Raw genomic sequence first — 20,068 nt, forward strand, 5'->3', positions numbered from 1 at the left:
CAGGAGAAGATGCTCCAAGTGTAGTTTATACTTCATGGAGTGCTCTAAAGGCAGTGATCCAGAGGGTGGGTGTGAAAGTGGTGATAGTCAGAAGGATAGGCATAATGACTTTAATTCTTGGTGTTTTTTAGAGTGTGAATATTATTCTATTTGTGTAAGCTTTCTATAAACACTGAGGTTGATATGTGGCTATTATCAACACTTCTGTGGTTCTAATTTTGGTTGGTGGACTCTAGACCTGCTCTTCTGTCACTCCCAGCAGCTTTGCACAGAAATCTTTCGCCCACTTCGGTATTTTTAAGATGCTTTCATTGTGAAAGACCTGGAAATTAAGAGAGAGTGTTTTTTTTTTTTTTTTTTTTTTTTCTTTTCCTGTGATGCCATATGAATGTAGATGTGTACATATGGCACTTCAGGATAGGGTGTTAGTGGTCATAGTAGTGGGGTTATGGGTGGACTCAATGATCCTAAAGATCCAGCCTTAGTTATTCCAAGAGTCTATGAATGTGGGGTTTGTTTTCGTTTGTTTTTCGTTTGTTTTTTTGGGTTTTTTTTTTGTGTGGTTTTTTTTTTCCCCATAGTGGCACTTTCATATTTTAGATTTTCTGCCTCTGAATATTATGTGGACAAAAAGTTATCCCTGGGACAGCAATGTGCCCTTGTGGCCAAGAGGGCCAATGGGATCCTGGGGTGCATGAAGAGCAGTGTGTCCAACAGATGGATGGAGGTTCTCCTCCCCCTCTACTCTGCCCTAGTGAGGACTCACCTGGAATATTGCATCCAATTCTGGGCTCCCCAGTTCAAGAGGGACAATGATCTGCTGGAGAATATCCAAGGGAGGACTACAAAGATGATTAAGGGTCTGGAGCATTGACTTACAAGGAAAGGCTGAGAGACCTGGGGCTGTTCAGTCTGGAGCGGAGAAGACTGAAAAGGGAACCTGATCAATATCTGTAAATATCTGAGGGCTGGGTGTCAGGAGGGGACATCCTCTGCTCACCTATGCCCTGTGATAGGACAAGGGGTAATGGATGTAAACTATATCACAGGAGGTTCCACCTCAACATGAGGAAGAACTTCTTTATTGTGAGGGTCACAGAGCACTGGAAAAGGCTCCCCAGAGAGGTTGTGGAGTCTCCTCCTCTGGAGACTTTCAAGACCCATCTGGATGTGTTCCTATGCAACCTGTACTAGATTCTATGGTCCTGCTCTGGCAGGGGGTTTGGACTTGAAGACCTCCAGAGGTCCTTTCCAACCCCTAACATCCTGTGATTGTGTGACTTTTTGGAGAAGTGAATGTAAGGTGATGTATGACACACTTGAGATGCTATTGAGCAGAGTATAGTTGGAACTAAACTGCAGTGATAATTTTCTTTTTACATCTCAATTTTACATGCTTTGGAGGTGATAAAAAAAACCAACCCAGAGCAAAACACACCAAATCCAACCTTGTAACAGGCAGATTGGAGTTAAAAAAAAAAAAAAAGCAGAAGGGGAAACCTTGAAAAACGACAAGGAAATTTCCATAGCAGATAGCCCAGTGATGCTGCTTTAATAATGATTTCCTGTCATGAACTATTTTTATCGTTTGCCTGCTCTCTGACGTGGCATTCTAGTTAACATTTTTGAGAGCCATGTTTTAATCAGATTAAGCTGAAGGAAACCGATAGGTATCTGTTTGGCTTATGGTTTCTGCTTCTGTTTCTGATTTAGTCACAAGAGCATTGTTGCTGGAATCTTTTAAGAGCCCGTTTTGCTTCTACAGAGCTGGAGCCTGGAGGTTGGGTGCCAGGGATTTTCATGATACAGACACTGGGTGCATGATGGAATTATTCTGTAACTGAAGGAAGACTGATACAAACTGTGTCTTTTCCTCATGTGATTAAAGAGCTAAAAATAGCTGTCTATTTTTAGTTTTGAGCAGAGTAATGCTTCTTGGGAACAAACTCACCCAAAGTGGTGTGCTAGGAAAGGCTGATGGCGAATAACGCTGCGTTCTGGTCTGCTTATGCAAACCAAAAATGCTTAATGAAATGGCAGATAGATGTTCTTGCCTGATTTTGTGTCCTGTGCAACATTAATAGTGCTGCCCATACAGGAGAGGTTGTGAGAATAAAAGATAGATACACACACTTTGAACTTCTGTATTTTCGTGGTGATATTTATCGTCCTCTTTGCTCAGCTCTTGTGACACCTCACCTGGAATACTGCCTCCAGTTCTGGTATCCCCAGCATAAGGAGGACACAGAGCTGTTGGAGTGAGTCCAGAGGATGCCACAAAGATGATCCAAGGGCTGGAGCACCTTTGCTATGAGGATAGACTGAGGGAGCTGGGGGTGTTTAGTCTGGAGAAGATAAGAGACTGAAAGAGTTGGGGCTGTTCAGTCTGGAGAAGAGAAGGCTCCGAGGTGACCTTATTGTGACTTTTCAATATCTGAAGGGGGCCTACAAGAAAGCTGGGAAGGGACTTTTTAGGCTATCAGGTAGTGATAGGACTAGGGGGAATGGAATAAAGCTGGAAGTGGGGAGATTCAGACTGGATGTGACGAAGAAGTTCTTCACCATGAGAGTGGTGAGAGCCTGGAATGGGTTGTCCAGGGAGGTGGTTGGGGCCCCATCCCTGGAGGTGTTTAAGGCCAGGCTGGATGAGGCTCTGGCTAGCCTGCTCTAGTGTGAGGTGTCCCTGCCCATGGAAAGGGCTTTGGAACTAGATGATCCTTGTGGTCCCTTCCAACCCTGACTGACTCTATGATTCTATGATTCTAAGACTCTAGGCAGACCTTAGAGCTTTGGTTAGGTTTGAACTATACAGGAAAATGGACACCGCTTAGTTTTCTGCAAAGCAATGTCCTTTGGAAACAACAGCAAGGGAGTTTGCTGTGGTTTCTACTAAGCATGATTCTATGCAGATTCTTTGAATGCTGGAGCAGACTGTCCTGGGATGCCATCAGGCATACATGATGTGCTCCCTGTCACAGGTCACACGCAGTTTGCTGTATCACTATGCTGGTATTTATTAATCTCTCCAGTGTCTGCAGTTCTCTACCATTTCCTACAAAATACCACATCTCACATGAAATTTATGTGCACACCTTTGGGTTTAAGTTAGGTGCAGGATACAAGTTGAGGACAGGTTGAGCGAGCTGGGGTTGTTCAGCCTAGAGGTGAGAAGACTCTGGGGGCACCTTAGAGCTGCCTCCTAATACCTGAAGGGATCCTAAAGGAAGGCTGCAGAGGGACTTTTCATGTGGATGTCTGGAGACAGGACAAGGGGAAATGGTTTGAAGCTGAGGGAGAGTAGGTTCCAGCTGGATCTTAGGATGAAATTCTTCAGCATGAGGTTGGTGAGACTCTAGAAGAGGCTGTCCAGGGAGGTTGTGGATGCCTCCTTCTTGGGTGTGTTGAGGGCCAGGTTGGATGAGACCTTGAGCAGCCAAGTCTAGTTGAGTGGTGTCCCCACCCCTGGCAGGGAGGTTGGAGTAGATGAGCTCTTGAGGTCCTTTCCAACCTGAGCCATTCTAGGATTTTTGCTACACCTTACCTCCAAAAGTGGCTTTTAAAGCAAACTTTCTTGATCTTACTTCTTGTACGGCCTCAAGTTTGTACAGAATAACCACACTACTAATTGTGCCATTATCTAGCAAAGATCTTCTATGGTCTTCAGATGATCCTCTGTAATTTTATTGCTATTTTTATAACATTTGATATTAGAGATGATGCTGGCATTATGGCTCAGATTTCAGGTGAACTTCAGTACAGGAGCACAAGCAAATCTGTAGTTTTTTACATTTTCACTAGGTCTCCTAACATTTGTTGAAATCCTTACAAGCTATTCATCTATTTGTGGTATCATATAGGTCTGTCTCCCCATCTGTCTCTGTTTTTCATGACAACGAGGCTCTGGTACATATTATTTTTTTTTTTACTTTAGTACTTACTCCTTGAAGCCCACTGTAATGCTGTTTCTATCATAGTTATTTGTCCAACAGCTTTTATTGATCATTTGTGATAAAAGATATCTTCATAGGGAGAAATTTTAGCCAGCAATCAGTGAATTCAGTTTAATTAGATATCGCTTTTAACAGTAGGAAAAACGAATGTAATCAGAAGCCACTTCTGTACTATTAAATAAATAAATTGCTAAGGTATGGTGCCAAAAATCTAAGGAACCTTGGAAAAATGAGAAGGTTCTGACTTAATGATTTTCTGCTAGGCCATATTTTTTAAAGGAAGTCATAGAACTTTTGCATTTGAAAATCAAAGCTGGGAATCCAAGGTTCAGATTCCCTCCAAATAAATCCTTATTTAACAAGGTATCCCTGAGACTTCTTTTCTCTCTTTTCTCTCTTTTCTCTCTTTTCTCTCTTTTCTCTTTTCTCTCTTTTCTCTTTTCTCTTTTCTCTCTTTTCTCTTTTCTCTCTTTTCTCTTTTCTCTTTTCTCTTTTGTCTTCTCTCTTTCCTCTCTTTCCTCTCTTCCCTCCCTTCCCTCCCTTTCCTCCCTTTCCTCCCTTTCCTCCCTTTCCTCCCTTTCCTCCCTTTCCTCCCTTTCCTCCCTTTCCTCCCTTTCCTCCCTTTCCTCCCTTTCCTCCCTTTCCTCCCTTTCCTCCCTTTCCTCCCTTTCCTCCCTTTCCTCCCTCCTCTTCTCCTTTCTCTTTTTTCTCTTTCCTCTTCTCTTGTCTTTTCTTTTGTCATCCCATCCCCTTCCTCTTTCCCCTTCCTGCTTTCCTTTTTTCTCTTTCCCCTTCCCTCTTTCCTCTTTCCCCTTCCCTCTTTCCTCTTTCCCCTTCCTGCTTTCCTTTTTCCTCTTTCCTCCTTCCTCTTCCCCTTTCCTCTTTTCTTTCCTCTTTTCTCTTCTTTTCTCTTCTCTTTTCTTTTCTCTTTTTCTTTCCTTTCTCTCCCCAGTACTGGCAGCCTGACTGGAGTAGCCTCATCTGGTTTAAGTAAAATCTTTGCATTACTTGGCGGTGGTTTCTTTTGTACGTGGTGCTTAGAGCTCATTGAAGCCAGAGCGGCACAGGAAATGCAAATCATGCAAATCATCCTCACGCTGACGCTGTACAGTGGCGTGATTGAGCAGCAGTACGTATGGCTCGTGGGCTGACCACATGAAAGAAGTCATTTAAAGACCAGATGAGCCCAAGCTGGGTTAAGTTAGACTATGTGTGAGCTTCAAAGCCTATAGAATAGCATCCTTTTTAAAAATAAATTTATTTTATTAATAACACCTGCGCTGAGTTCTTAACCAGTGAGAACATGAGGAAGGGAACGTTGCCTTCCCCCTGTGCCAGGCTGAAATCAGAAAGGCAGGGTTGTTATTTCTCCTGGAAGTTCAGCTGTGCTCTCGTATCGCTGGAAGTTAGACCACAGTCTAATGCACTCCAAAAAACCAGTCCGGTTCATGTCTGTCATACATAAAAGCCCAACTCTCCTCTGCCTTTCAGGTAAAAATGAAAATAAATGGAAGATAAATGGGAAATTTGGCTGTGCAGAAGGGTTAAGAACAGGCTTGCTGTAAGTGCTTTGGAGTGGGGAGAAGAGGGAGGTTGAGTGCTTGCTGCTTCCAATTGCTGTTCAGGCAACTTAGGAGTTCCATACTTTGGAGCAGCTTTCTTAGAGTTTTGGGTCTGAATCCTTTTGATAGAGAAGAGCCTTTTGCATACTTTCGGGGCTGTATCCTTTCAGTAAGAACTTTTCTGTAGTTTTAGGTCTGAATCCTTTTGCTAAAGAGCCTTTTCTATAGTTTTGGGGCTGTATCCTTTCAGTAAGAGCCTTTTCTGTAGTTTTGGGGCTGAATCCTTTCAGTAAGAGCCTTTTCTATAGTTTTGGGGCTGAATCCTTTCAGTAAGAGCCTTTTCTATAGTTTTGGGGCTGAATCCTTTCAGTAAGAGCTTTTTCTGTAGTTTTGGGGCTGAATCCTTTCAGTAAGAGCCTTTTCTATAGTTTTGGGGCTGTATCCTTTCAGTAAGAGCCTTTTCTATAGTTTTGGGGCTGAATCCTTTCAGTAAGAGCTTTTTCTATACTTTTGGGGCTGAACTATTTTGATAAAGAAGAACCTTTTCTGTAGTTTTGGAGCTATATCTTTTCAGTAAGAGCTTTTTCTGTAGTTTTGGGGTGTGTCCTGTCAATGAAGCTGAACCCTCTGGACATCAAAGGTTGGGAGAGCAGCTGTGATGAGAACGCTGGGCTTCATCCCACCCTTCTTGTGAGGTGGGCATGCAGAAGTCGTGTACAATCAGAGTAAAGTTGGGGGTGGAAATTGCTAATAGAGTAATAAGCATTTTTAGTATAAAACTTAGAATAAAAAGAGCACTCTCACATACTCTCAAAGACATTATTACCTACACTGGTAATACTCAACATGGGTGGCTCTCTTTCTCTTAGCAGGAGTCATATTTCTTGGGAGATTGTTAGCTCTTTTTTTTTTTTTTTTAAACAGTCTTCATCTGCATTTCTTTGGTGTTTGGTTGTTTTTAAAAGTTGAGATTCATTCAAATAATGTAACATGACACAAAGCTGGAAGACGTCAATCTTGGACTGTTTCTGTGTTTTACTTGAAACAGTAGCCCTGAGGAGGTCTACAATGGGACTGGTCAGGATCATGCACTATGTCGCTCTGATGGATGCAACATTGGCTTGATTGTTTTTTTTTTTTCCTACTGGTACCTTGCTCCACCTTGATTTTGTTCTTTCTGTTAATATTCAGGAGCAAGAGAGGGGAAAAAATTGTATTTTAGTACTTTATTTACTTGATTGCTTCTTTCTTATCAAGTCAATCCACAGGTCCTGCATCAGAACTAGAGAGGGAGATTTCCCACCTTTTTCTTCCCTTTTCTTTTAAATGCTGTGTCAAGAGGGGTATTTCCCCTTGCTGTAGGCTGGCCCAGCTCCTGCTGTGCTGAGCATGTACAAGTAGTGGTCTGAGGGCTCCAGGTGGGGTTTAGGTTCAGTTAGAACTGGAATGGTTCACTTCCTTCCTCCCTCCTGTGTGGTTTGTTTGTTTATTCATTTCTTTTTAAAAGAAGAAATGAAGGTGAATGAAGGAATGGCCTCCTGAAATCATCACAAGATGCTGGGGGTAGGAACATGGTCTGTTTTTCCCAGTCAGTTTGTAGAGGCATCTCTTATGGGGGATATTCATGAGATGCCTTCTGGCACAAACTTCTGGGCATGCATTTATGCACCCAGCACACACTAAGTGTTTTAACAGAAGCTCATACTCAGTACAAGAAATACCAAGATGCTGGAGCTCACAGAGAAAGCAGAAAAAGTAATGTTATTGCTTTTATCTATAATAATTTAATATAATTTAATACCCATTTCAGTGTTTGACAGGAAGTAGAACCTACTTAAATATTTGTACCTAAGAGCAGAGGGCTGTATAAAGATCTTTGAATTTTGAAGTTAATTTGTTTCTTCCAGCAATATATAGAGATATATACAGAAAATTAATCCCATATGATTGTACAGCTACCAGCGCTCCAGAACTTTTTTGTTGGAAATACTTTCCAAAGAACATCTCCGGTCATCTTGACAAACAGTTTGGAGTAAAGTTTCCTTTTCAGGAGCCCCTGAGAGGTTTTTAAGTGTAATCGAAATGCATCACTGGGGAGGAAAAAAAAATGTTATTTGAAGATCTTGACCAGAACCATTTCACTTTGCTCAGTTTTTGCAGATCTCAAAGCTTGTCTGCCAGCCACCGCAAACAGATTATGAGCTTTCTGTGATACAGAGATGCAAGATCTTTTCTCAATAACAAATCAGCTGTTGTCAACAATTTTCCTGGCCACACTTTAAGTAGCTTAATTCTGGATGCTTCACAGTTTTCTGTGGTAGAATTGCAGGAAAAAAAAGTTCATCTAGTCTGTATTTCTGTAGCATATGTATATCTATGTGTGCAAGCACACTAACGTATGTGCATACACTTACCCTATCTGTGCCTGAAAAGAAGATAGCTGAAAATACTGAATCACTGTGTATGGTCCCAGAAAGATAACATTTTATTTCAAGATGTCTGTCAGGTACTGTGGTGAGCAGGCTCCATAAGATATGTAGACAGGGTGATAATATAAGAGTTGATTAAATCACTAGTCCGTGACACTCGCTTATCTTCAACTCTGGCTTGGGCTCCTGAGTTCTCACTGTGGCCCTGGCCCTCTTCGTGGCCCTTGATAAGCAAGCTTTGGCCTCAGTTTCTTAATCTTAAAGATCAGAAAGCATCTGGTATATTCTTCTGGCTTTGTTATGTATGACTTCAACCCCAGAGGTGTGTATTTCTCCTGCGTGGTCCTGGGGAATAATGGGCATTCAGCGTCGGATGCTTTATTTAATGATAAAAGGAATTCAGAAGTTTCAGCATCCCATAGTTGCATGTGAGATGTGTTGGGAAAACAGGATTTGTGAAATACCTGGAAGCCCAAAAGCATGATTCTTAGATTATTATTTTATATTTGGATTTTTCCATCTGGGGAAAATCTCAACACGGTGCAGTGTTTGGGGGTTGATTTGCTTCTGTAGGGAACACATCCATGTTGTAAAAGTTGACCAAACACAACATCCATGACTGTAGAAGTTGAACCCTGCAAAACTCACAGCCAAGAGCTGGAGAAGAAAAATGGGCAAAAGGCTTCAGCTTCAGAACTGTCAAATTCTCTTGTTTTAGTTGTTTTAGCATTTTCTCTTTTTCTTTGAACTCTTTCCTCTATCTCTCTGACCTCGTTTTGGTCCCTTACGTCCCATGCCAGGAGCTCTCAACTGGTAGTCTGAGACCTTTTTTTTAATTCTTTTTCTTTGACTGGTGGCATTATAAATAAAAACCTGTTATGATAACACGCCAAATAAAATGATAGGACATCACTACAGATTGAACTGGAAATAAAACAGCTCATGGAGAGGCCAAGCATGATGCAAGTTTGATTTAATAACTATGTGACTGAAGGCTTACATTCAATCCAAATGCTCTCCTTTGTGATCTTCAGCCATGTTTGTAGAGAAACTTCTCTTAGAGTACTTAAAGCTTAATTCGGAACAGACAAAACAATTATTTTTTGAGAGTCTGATGAAATCTCTTTGGCAGCTTTTTGCAATCTCACTTCAGCCACTTCGGTGTAATCATTCAAATCTGGTAGCGAGCGTCGGCTCTGCCGAGTGAAGGAATGAGTGAGGTGGCTGAGAATAGTGTGGAATGCTCCCAGACTGAGCTTCTCTTTCCTAATAGGCTTTTGGGTATTGCTCTAATTCCTGTCCCTGGGTTTTGGTTGGTTGTTTTTTTTTTTTTTTTAAGATGGTCCAAGGGCTGGAGCACCTCTGCTGGGAGTCTAGGCTGAAGGAGTTGGGGTTGTTCACCCTGGAGAAGAGATGACTCTGAGGGGACCTACAGGAAGGTTGCAGAGGGACTTTTCCTGAGGGTGTCTAGAGACAGGCCAGAGGGAATGGTTTGAAGCTGAGGCAGAGCAGGGTTTGGAGCTGAGGAAGAAGTTCTTCAGTAGGAGGGTGGTGAGACTCTGGAATAGGCTGCCCAGGGAGACTGTGAATGCCTCCTCCCTGGGGGGTATTGAAGGGCAGGTTGGATGAGGCCTTAAATATCCATGTCTAGCTGAGAGGTGTTCCTGCCCATGGCAGGGAGGTTGGAGGAGATATCTTTGAGGTCCCTTCCAACCTAATGTATTCTAGGATTCTAAGTGTCAGGTGCAGTTGGAAGAAATAAGTATTTTCACTTCCTTTATATTATTTTGTCATGTTTAAGATGCAGGTTTTTATGTAAGTGTATGAAGGAGTGTGCACTTTGTGAATATCTGTTCAAAATCACTTCAGATCTCTGTAATGTTCTGTAGTGCTGCCTGCTCCTGACAAACATCTGATACGGATCATATGCCTCTAAAAAGAGAAGTTCCTCAAGCAAAATCTCCTCAGGAAAACAGGTTGGAGAGACTCAGATTTCTCTCGCTCGCTCTCACTCGCATGTTACATTTTGGCACGTTGTGGAAGCAGGTAGCATATCTACTACCTGCTGTTGAAAGTGTTGAAGATACTGAATTATTTATTCCATCTTCTGCACTATCCAAACTCGTTTTGGGTAGTTTGACACATCTCGGTCTTCCATATGGATACTTCATGGTGACAGAGTTGCCAGCTGCTCAGGTTTTATGACAGTCGGAGTTTTTTCGAGGGCTGTATTAGTTTTCTGGGAGGAATCCTGTTTTTTTTTTCCTGAGGTCCCCGTTCTTAAACAGAATTTATGCTGTGAGTTGATGCTCTGGAGTGGGAGTTTTTGGGGGAAATTAGCAAAGAGCTTCCATAAGAATAATTTTTAAAGGCTTTGATGTTCATAGATTGTGTGAAATAAAGGGAGAGCCACGGGGTATTTGAAAAACCTGAAACCATTTGCTAAGAAAACAAAAGTTCCTTTTAGGAATAATCTTCAAATTTGTTAGAAGATTCTTATCTTTAGATCAGATAAGATCTTTAGATAAGAATTTGCACAAAGCAACCTACACAACAGTTTGAAATACTTGGGGATAACAGAATTTTGGGGGCACTTGAAATGTAAAACTAACCAGCTATGAGATTCTTTATAGTAAGGGTGGTGAGGCGCTGGAACAGGTTGCTCAGGGAAGTTGTGGGTACCCCCTCCCTAGAAGTGTTCAAGACCGGCTTGGATGGAGCCTTGGGCAACCTGGTCTAGTGGAAGGTGTCCCTGCCCCTGGCAGGCAGGGTGTAACTGGATGATCTTTAAGGTCCCTTCCAGCTCAAACCATTCTATGCATCTGTAGTGGGTTTCAAAACACAGCCCCCTTGTACTCCAGCTGTGCCAGATAGCAGATGTGTGTGGTATATAGGAAGAAGAGGAAAATGCATTTGATTCCAAAATGCTTTTGGGAAATTGTCACTAAGGTCTGTCACAGAAAAGTTTCAACTACACCCCCAAATAACATACTATAAGAGGGTATAGTTTTAGTTAAAAATACTTTAAATGTAATGACAAAAAAAAAGGGTTGGCAGTATGAGCTCAAAACAATTTTGATCTAGCTGGTCTAGCTGAGGATGCCCCTGCTGACTGCAGAAGGAGTTGGACTGGATGACCTTTGGAGGTCCCTTCCAACCCAGACCATTCTGTGATTCTCTGGTTCTCTTCATTTGTACTTCATTTTAACATACAAAGCAAACCCCAAATCCAAACCCACTGAACTGTTAGCAGCCATGAATATTTATCACTGTGTACTGTATGTAGATATAATAATTGCAGCAAGAGGGGGGAAAAAATCTCAGTATTTTTCTTTACAATTAATATTTGTAAACGTTTATGAAAGTACATAGAAATAAATAAGACAAACACATGGCCTAATTAAGATGAAAGGCAGTGACAACCCTTGTGATTTGTTCTGAAAAATAAAGAACATTAAAATAGTAAGGCTTAATTATTTCTGTAAACATTTCACATTATGTTCTATCTAGAGAAACCTTAATTTATGAGCTATATATTCTAATATCTTAAAGGCATTTTTGACATTTGCACATTCTGGGTCAAAAAATTATTGCTAATTTATTATTTATTCTACTGTACACTGTCATTTATTATCACTTATTAGTATTTATTGTTCAGAAATTCAGAGTTATCTATTGTTTAATGGGAAGCAGGAAAGCATTTGGTATCTGGTTGCAATTTGTGTGTTCTTGGCCTAGTGATACAAATGCAACTTGCTCAAGCTGAACATACAAAAATGTGTGTAATAATAAAAAAGAACTGCTCTGCTTAACATGCCAGGCATTAATAATGCCATTTGATATACACTTTACATCTGAAAAATACCTCAAAGCCAAATCCATGGACTTATCTGAATCAGGGAAACTGTATGATGGAGGAGCCAAAGCCCTCAGGTTTGATCCTGGGGAGCTTGAAGCTCAAGGGCTCATCCCACCTGGCCTTTAACACCTTCAGAGAGGAGGCATCCACAGCCTCCCTGGGCAGCCTGTCCCAGTGTCTCACTATTCCCATTGTCAAGAATTTCTTCCTAATCTCCCCTCCTTCAGCCTCAATCCATTCCCTCTCATTCTATCACTCCAAGCCCTTGTAAGAAGTCCCTTCCCATCTTTCTTGTAGCTCCCCTTCAGATACTGGAAAGCTGCTCTAAGGTCTCCCCAGAGCCTTCTCTTCTCCAGGCTGAACAACCCCAACTTCCACAGCCTGTCCCCATAGGGACAGCAAGGCTGCAATCAGCTGCCTGTAGGAGGCCTCATCAACTTCTTCATCCTGATCAGGAGGCCTGTATTAGACACCCACAGTAGCATCACTCATGCCATCCTGCTCCTTCATTCACACCCACAAACTCTCAACTTGCTCCTCCTCCTCTCCTGGACAGAACTCTTTCATTTTAGTTGCTCTCTCATGTAAAAGATCAACTCCACCACCTCGCCTTGTTGACCTAAAAAGGACATAGCCATCCATGACCACATTCCAGTCATGTGAGCTGTCCCACCATGTCTCTGTCATTGTCCCCAGATCATAACCCTTTGACTGCACACAGATTTCTAACTCCTCCTGGTCATTCCCCATGCTGCATGCATCGGGGTGCAGGCATTGCAGGGGGCGAGCTGAGCATGTTGAGCCCCCACCCTAGGTGGGTGGCAGGCTTTCTGGTCTTCATCAATATCAGAGCACTGTCCCACTGGTGCAAACACAGCTGCAATCCTGTCCCACTTCAAATCTAGTTAAAGCCCTGCTAATTCTTGTCCTAGAACCCTTTTCCCCTTGCCAGATCATCCTTTCCCATGTGTAACCATCAGGCCTGGTGTCTTATCAAGCCAGCCATGATCAAAGAACCCAAAGCCCTGCCTGGAGCACCAGTCTTGGAGCCAAGTATTGACAGACTGGATCCTTCTATTCCATCCTAGGTCTGCACCGGCAACTGGAAGGACAGAAGAGAAAATTACTTGTGCCCCAGACTCTTCCACCAACCATCCCAAGGCCTTGAAGTCTCTCTTCATTCCCCTCAGACTCCAGGATGCAGCTTCCTCCCCACCTGTCTGGAAAATCAGTAGCGGGTAACAGTCTGCTGATTGCTCCAGGTTGGGAAATTTCTCAATGATCTCCCTGATTCGGGCGCCAGTAAGGCTACAGACTTCCCTATGATGAGGGTCAACCTGGCATAAAAGGAACTCTGTTCCTTTTAGAAGTGAGTCTCCAACAACTACAACTCGTCTTCCTTGTGGCAGAGGTTGCTCCATGGCTGAAAGGTCTATCTGACCTCTGCTACAGGTTGCCTATTGTCCCCATTAGCCTTCCCACAGGGCCTCAGATCTATTTCTCAGAGGCTCCCATGGAGGGGAGGTGGGCAAGGAGGCTTCCCACTTTCTGCCATGGCTATGAACCTACCTCTACTCAGCCTTGTCATTTGGGTTTCTGTTTTCCACCTAACAGGGACAGGATACAGGGCCCCCTTGATCGTGGGTGCTATCTGGTGGGTGCTCTCATTGCAGCTGCAGGGAGGGCAGATCCTGGCTCCACCAGTCCATGTCCCTCTCACACTCCCTTATAGTTCTCGACTTTTTGACCTCCCCTGTCAGCTCAGCCACCAGGCTGAGAAGATACCTCCCTGCTCTCAGCCAGCACAGGAGTTGTCTCTGTAGTGTGCCATTGTCAGTGAAAGGCTCTGCCACTCCCTGCAGCCAGGGGCCTGGACACCAATCTGTTTGTGTGGGGCAACTGTCTGGGTCACCATGCCTCTTTTGCTAACAGCTTTTCCTCTGGTTGCAGCCATCTCTGTTCCTGCCTGTCTGACTGACCGCACAGACTGCTGCAGCACACCCAAAGGACTCACCACCCCCCACCCTATTTCTCTTAAAAGGTTCATATTTATAGCAGTACCCACGTCTACTTCTGTTTTGATGTAGTACTGCACCTGACAATCAAAGAGTGCTCGCACGTCTTGTCTGCGCTGCCAGACCTTCAATCATAAACCCAATTTACTGCCAGTGTAGTTGTTTTCCAGCAGGGATTTATGCTCTTGGATTTCATTTGCAGTGTAGGTTCATACCTATAGTAATCCTCCTTGTCCAGGGTTACCTGTGCTGTGATGCAAATGGTGGCTGCCTCCATCAGACCTTTCTGGCAGAGCTTCTGCCCAGACAGAGGAGATACCTGAGAAGAAGTCAGGTGCTGTTTTAAACTCACTTTGTGCTGTAAGCCTGGTGAGTCAGAGAGTTCAGCTTTTGTATCCACAGATACATAAATATGGCCTGTGTGGTCTCCCAAGGGGAAGGCAAAATGTGTTTTTAGTTAAGTTGCATGGGAATTTAATTGAAAGATTTAGGGCAGTGCCATAAAAGAGTAAATCATGGTTATGGGACACAAGGAAGATTTATAAAGCAAAATAAAAATACTTTAGCACCTTTACTTTTACAATTTGCTTGACATAAATGGAAACCTTTATCAGTCATTTTGGCTGTTGGTAATTAAAAAGAAATAAAAGTTTCTGTATTTTACTGATTGTCAGGCCTTTGGTATACAGTAACAAGGAAGACAATAGGAAAAGTCAGAGTGTTCATGACTGAACCTGTGAGCATGCTCAGCTTCCTTCCTGTGAAGGATGAATTGTGTGAATTAAGCACATGCTTAATTTAATTCACCCAGGGAGTGAAAGTCAGAAGGACTGTTGTCACAGAATGACTTGGGTTGGAAGGACCTTTAAAGGTCATCTAGTCCAACCCCACTGTGGTGAGCAGTGACATCTTCAACTAGATTTGTTCACTCAGAGCCCCATCCAACTTCACCTGGAATGGTTCCAGGGATGGGGCTTCTACCACCTCTCTGGGCAACCTGGACCAGTATTTTGACATCCTCAGTGGAATAAAAAGTCTTCCTTCCCTCTAGTCTAAATCTCCCTTCTTGCAGTTTAAACTCATTGCTCATTGTCCTGTCTCAACAGGCCCTGCTAAAAAGATTGTCCCTGTCTTTCTTACAAGACTGTCCCTACCTTTCTTTTAAGATTGTTCCCATTATAGAAGAAGTTCTTCAGTAGGAGGGTGGTGAGACTCTGGCACTGGCTGCCCAGGGCGGTTATGGATGCCTCCTCCCTGGGGGTGTTGCAAGCCAGGTCGGATGAGGCCTTGAGCAGCTGAATCTGCAGCAGTTGAGAGGTGTCCCTGGGCATGGCCAGCAGGTTGGAGCAGATGAGCTCTAAGGTTCCTTCCAACCTGAGCCATTCTATGATTCTGATTTTCTTGGAGTAGGTGATCTCTGGGGTCCTTTCCAACCTAAACCATTCTATGATCTGCTAAGATTGTTCCCATATTTTCCCATCTTGTATTAAGTGATTAATTTGAAACTCAGTCTTATTGTGAAAGCTGTAGCTCGTGTGGACGGTGGCCCTGACATTCGGCCATCCTCCAAAGCGGTGGAGCTACTGCATATGTAACGGTCCTGCTCTGTGGAAGAAAGTCATTTGTAAGGCAGTATAATGCTTGGGGATATTTTGGAGAGGAGGGATAGGGCAGTAGATATGACCTTCAGCAGAGGGTTTGTGAGGATTCACACACTGTATCTATTGGAGAGCACTCTTCTATATTATATGATGTAGCGTTGATAGGTCTAGATAAGAAGAGCATAATAGTTGAAATGTGTGTGTGGGGAGGGGGTTGTGAGATGGTAAGTTAATGATGTGGCTGTTAATTTGAATTTGGCAGACGTTTTAAATATAGGTTTCTCTTACAGAGACAAAAGTTGCAATTTAAAGCTCTTTGGTGGTCTAAAAACAGCTTAATTCTCTAGTAGCATGGTAATAAGTACTAATCCAGCTTATACAGTGATTGTAGTATGTCATGTTTGTGAAAGATTGCCTAACTCTGCTTTCTCTGGGTTTTATGTTAATTTTTTTAAATTAAACATAAAACCTTATAACATCTTTATGCTGAGATAAACTGTTCAATTTAACTTGTGCTCAAGCAGCAGCTGTCAGGAATTATCATGTTCCCAGCGTTCTTGCCATCACCTTGTGTCTCTACCTCCCGGATACACTCGGTGGGATGATGAAGCCTCACCTTGTTAGGATTTATTACTTAAATAATAACCTGAGGTAAAATGAAAGTTGATGTCACACAGAATGACAACTGACATATATTTATGTCGTGTGTTAACATTATAATAAACTTTCCTGCCCTCCCCTTGGAAGAAGGTGTTAAGTGGAAATAGACTCCAACATATCCTCCAGTGCCCTGCATGAGTCCATTAGCCATGTCTGTGGCTGCTCTGTGGGCATGTTCAGGGGGACTGGTGCTGTCAGGTGGTGTTTAAGCTTTATAATGCTGGAGAAATTGGTATCACTGGTAGTTAGCAGCTTTTATCCCAGTAAAGAAGTGAGTCTAAAAGCATCTCCTGTTAGTTGGGTTGAGTTCTGGGAAATGCTGTGAAGCAAGAGAATCGAGAAGGCTGTCTTCTAATAATGTTTCTACTTAAATCGTCTTATTTCTTTATTTTCTCCTACTAGAAGAAACTTAAGCAGTGTCATTTCAGCCTCTAAATCTGAATTTGCTAGTAATCCAAACACTTTTCACATTGGTTTGGTGATGAGCTGGGCAGTAAGAAGTGCTCTTCTCAGTTGAATTTTATCACTTCCCATTCACAGTGAAGAAAATTTGGGTCTAGCTGTTGCAAGTTTTTGTCCTTTCTTATAGATTCATAGATTGATAGAATGGCTTGGGTTGGAAGGGAGCTTGGATATCATCTGGTTCCAACCTCCCTGCCCATCTCCACTAGTCCAGGTTGCTCAAGGCCTCGTCCAACCTGGCCTTGAACACCTCCAGGGAGGGGGCATCTTGTTGCAGTGTCTCTCCACCCTCGCTGTAAAGAATCTCTTCCTAATCTCCAGTCTAAATCTACCCTCTTACTTCTCACCTTGCTAAAAGCCGTCCTCCAGCTCTCTCTCATGATGCTGTTGAATTGTCTGATTTGTCTGACCTGGTACTGCAAACACTCTTTATCTTCCCTGTGGATATGACCATCTTTTTTTCATATTCTTCTCCTTAGATATCTCACTGTCCATCTAAGTGAGTTCAGATACTTCAGAGCTACACGTTTTTTGCCCAAGCTTTAATCTTGGATCTCATTTCTTACAGTGGTCCACAGTGGTCCCTTCTATCTCCAAGCATCATGTTAACCTTGACAGCCCCACTGTCTTTCTTTCCACTCTTTTTTTTTTCTGTGCCTTGCTGTGTACTGCTTCTCGTGTTTTTCATCCCAATGTTTCATCTCTTTTTTCCCCTCTCTTCCTTAAGTGCAGCCAAGTCCATAGATGCTCTCCTGCATCATTTCAGTTTTCTCCCTAAGTCATTGCAAACAGAGATTCTCTGAAAAATCAGTTAAGGGTGAACTGGAACACAATGCAGAAATAGCCAAAATTTTGCCAAGCAACCTTTTCCTCTCCTTTTTGCACTAATTGAGGTACCTTTTCTTAGGGCTTTGTAATTTCCTTTGTTGCTCTAGTGCTCTGAGCAGGGGTTTTGCATCGCCCTTAGGAAGCTTTCCTGCTGCTGCTTGGAGTCTGGCACCCAGGTCCTCCTGAGGTCTACAGGTTATTAGTCTTCGTGACAAATAAGCGATGACTTCCATAAAACTATTTTTTTCCTCCCTGGTATGGCTCATAATAGACCTGAGCTCGTAACTTAATTGGCATTCAGTTTGACAGTCCCTTTAGAAGGATCAAATATTTGATGAACAAGGCAATAACATTCATCTGTTACTTTGGTAAGCCTTTCAGATTAGCATTGACTCAGGTTGATGAAGATGGATACAGGATCTGTTCTCTAGGAAGTGTTTGTTCTGTAGATACAGATTATCTAGGAGCTACTGCTCTTAGGGAGGTAGTTTTATAGATGATGATGAAAATAGATGAAAAGGGATAATTTTATGATACATAATGCATACAAATGGGTATTTGGGGATGTTGAGGGCTTTTAAGGTTGAGAACCAGAACCAGAAGTTTTTAATAGATGATCCAAGGGCTGGAGCTCCTCTGCTATGAGGATAGGCTGAAGGAGCTGGGGTTGTTCAGCCTGGAGAAGAGAAGGCTCCTGGGGGACCTTTATTGTTGCTTTCCAGTAGCTGAAGGGATCCTACAGGAAGACTGCAGAGGGACTTTTCCTAAAGCTGTCTAGAGACAGGACAAGGGGGAATGGTTTGAAGCTGAGGGAGAGCAGGGTTAGAGTGGATCTTAGGAAGAAGTACTTCAGTATGAGGGTGGTGAGACTCTGGATTAGGTTGCCTAGGGAGGCTGTGGATGCCTAGGGGTGTTGAAGGCCAGGTTGAATGAGGTCTTGAGCAGCTGAGTCTAGTTGAGAGGTGTCCCTGCCCATGGTGGGGAGGTTGCAGTTGATATTCTCTAGGGTTCCTTCCAACCTAAGCCATTCTATGATTTCTATGATTCTGTGATTGGGCTGTAACACAAAGTTTAACACAAAGTACATGTGAAAAAAGGAGGAATAGGAAGAAAGTAAGATGAAGAATTTGAAAAAGGATAGTAGGAAAAAAAGATAATAGGAAAAATTTAAGACAATAGGAAAAAAATCAAGGTAAAGAATAGGAATTTAAAAAAAAGATAAAAAATGGGAAAATGAGAATAAAAGTAAGGAAAAATAGGAAGAATTTTTAAAGAATTCAACATATAAAGAATTTTATTATATAATTAAATAGTAAATTGGTTCTGAACCACTAAAATGCTGGATAGCAACAAAAAAAATCAGAAAAGTGCCATGTTGAAAGGTAGCTTTTTAAAGCTTAATGGTTTATGTGCAGTAAATATTAATTATTTTTTGTTTTACCCCTTGTGATGAGAAATGTAGGGCACAAATATCCATAGCTCTGCAGTTCTCCGTAGGTTCAGGATTCGGTTTGTTGTGTTAGCTGGGGGACAGGAGATGTGCTTTTGGTGAGGTGCAGGGAAATCTGCCACTGGTCTCAGTAGGGTCACAATTTCATACTGCACATTCAAATACATTCATTTTCTGATAGCCCTGGAAGTCAGACTGCTGCTAAGTGTGCAGCTCGTTAGTGCTTGTGCCTGCCTTATGGAACTGAAGGCTGTGTGCAGTGGTGTAGGCTGTGGGATAGCAGGAGTGCAAAGCTGGGCAGTGCTGGGGTGCAGAGGTAGAAACAACATTTCATGATAGAGAATGCCTTATAAAAATGGGAAAATAAACCAGAGAAAGGGTGAAGAAATAAATTTAAAAGGAAAAAAAAAAAGCAAAGCAGACCATAGTAGATAAATGCACTGCATAAATCAAAAGGGTTTGTGTCATAACACGAACATGTGCCATTCCTGCTCATATATTGAATTTCAGTAGTTGGTTGCATAAAGAAGTAAAGTGTAATGAAACTGGCAAGCAAAGTATTCCCTAGCCAGCCTTATCTTTGTTCCATTTGTCCTTCAGATACAGCTTTTCTTGCCTTTTTCAATAAAATCCATCCAGCTTTTTTTTCCTTTGCATCTCAGTGTAACTGAGCTGGGAAGACCAATGAGAGTCGGTGCTTTTCTACTTGGGTTCTTAGCAGCTGCTTTTTAGGAGATCAAAACTTCGAATGCCGCTACATGGTATTAAGGCTTAGCTATTGATGTGTCCCTGTAGGGGTGATGTTTTTCTTGTGGGGAGGGGGGAGAGAGGGGGAAGGGTGACCCCTGTGAGCATGCTCACAGACAGTAAACACTGCTCTCCTTGTTTTCCAGGATCCTCTTTGCAAGCTCGGTGCTTAACCTGGCTGAACTCGCTGCCCTCCGCCCTGACCTTGGCAAATTGAAAAAGGTTCTCTACTTCCATGAGAACCAATTGGCATATCCTGTCCAGAAATGCCAGGAAAGGGATTTTCAGTATGGATACAACCAGATTCTTTCATGGTAGGTGTTCCCTGCACTGCTCTGTGATGTTTAAGGTTCCTGCCTACAAGCCTGCAGCGTTGTAATCCTGAAGAGTCCTTCTCCTTATAAATGATGACCCTGTAGGAAACAGAAGTACCAGCAGAGTCCTGAAGACAGCTTGAGTATTGGGTTCAGTTCTGGGACCCACAGTGTAGGAAAGACATTAAGGT

The 20,068-nt window shown here is 42.7% G+C and overlaps 1 protein-coding gene across 10 annotated transcripts in view; it reads left to right on the forward strand.

The window, feature by feature from the left end:
* The window catches only part of GTDC1 (glycosyltransferase like domain containing 1), a 153,911-nt gene that overhangs the window by 22,289 nt on the left and 111,554 nt on the right, over window positions 1–20,068 (forward strand). For 9 of the 10 annotated variants that reach the window (XM_054381042.1, XM_054381045.1, XM_054381048.1 and 6 more), the window contains exon 2: window positions 19,710–19,877. The exons of the other annotated variant lie outside the window; for it this stretch is intronic. In XM_054381042.1, coding sequence (XP_054237017.1) covers window positions 19,710–19,877 — 168 coding nt within the window. The remainder of the gene's footprint in view (window positions 1–19,709; window positions 19,878–20,068) is intronic. 10 annotated transcript variants of the gene reach the window in all.

This window comes from Indicator indicator, chromosome 5 (assembly GCF_027791375.1).
Source record: "Indicator indicator isolate 239-I01 chromosome 5, UM_Iind_1.1, whole genome shotgun sequence".
Classification (NCBI taxonomy): domain Eukaryota; kingdom Metazoa; phylum Chordata; class Aves; order Piciformes; family Indicatoridae; genus Indicator; species Indicator indicator.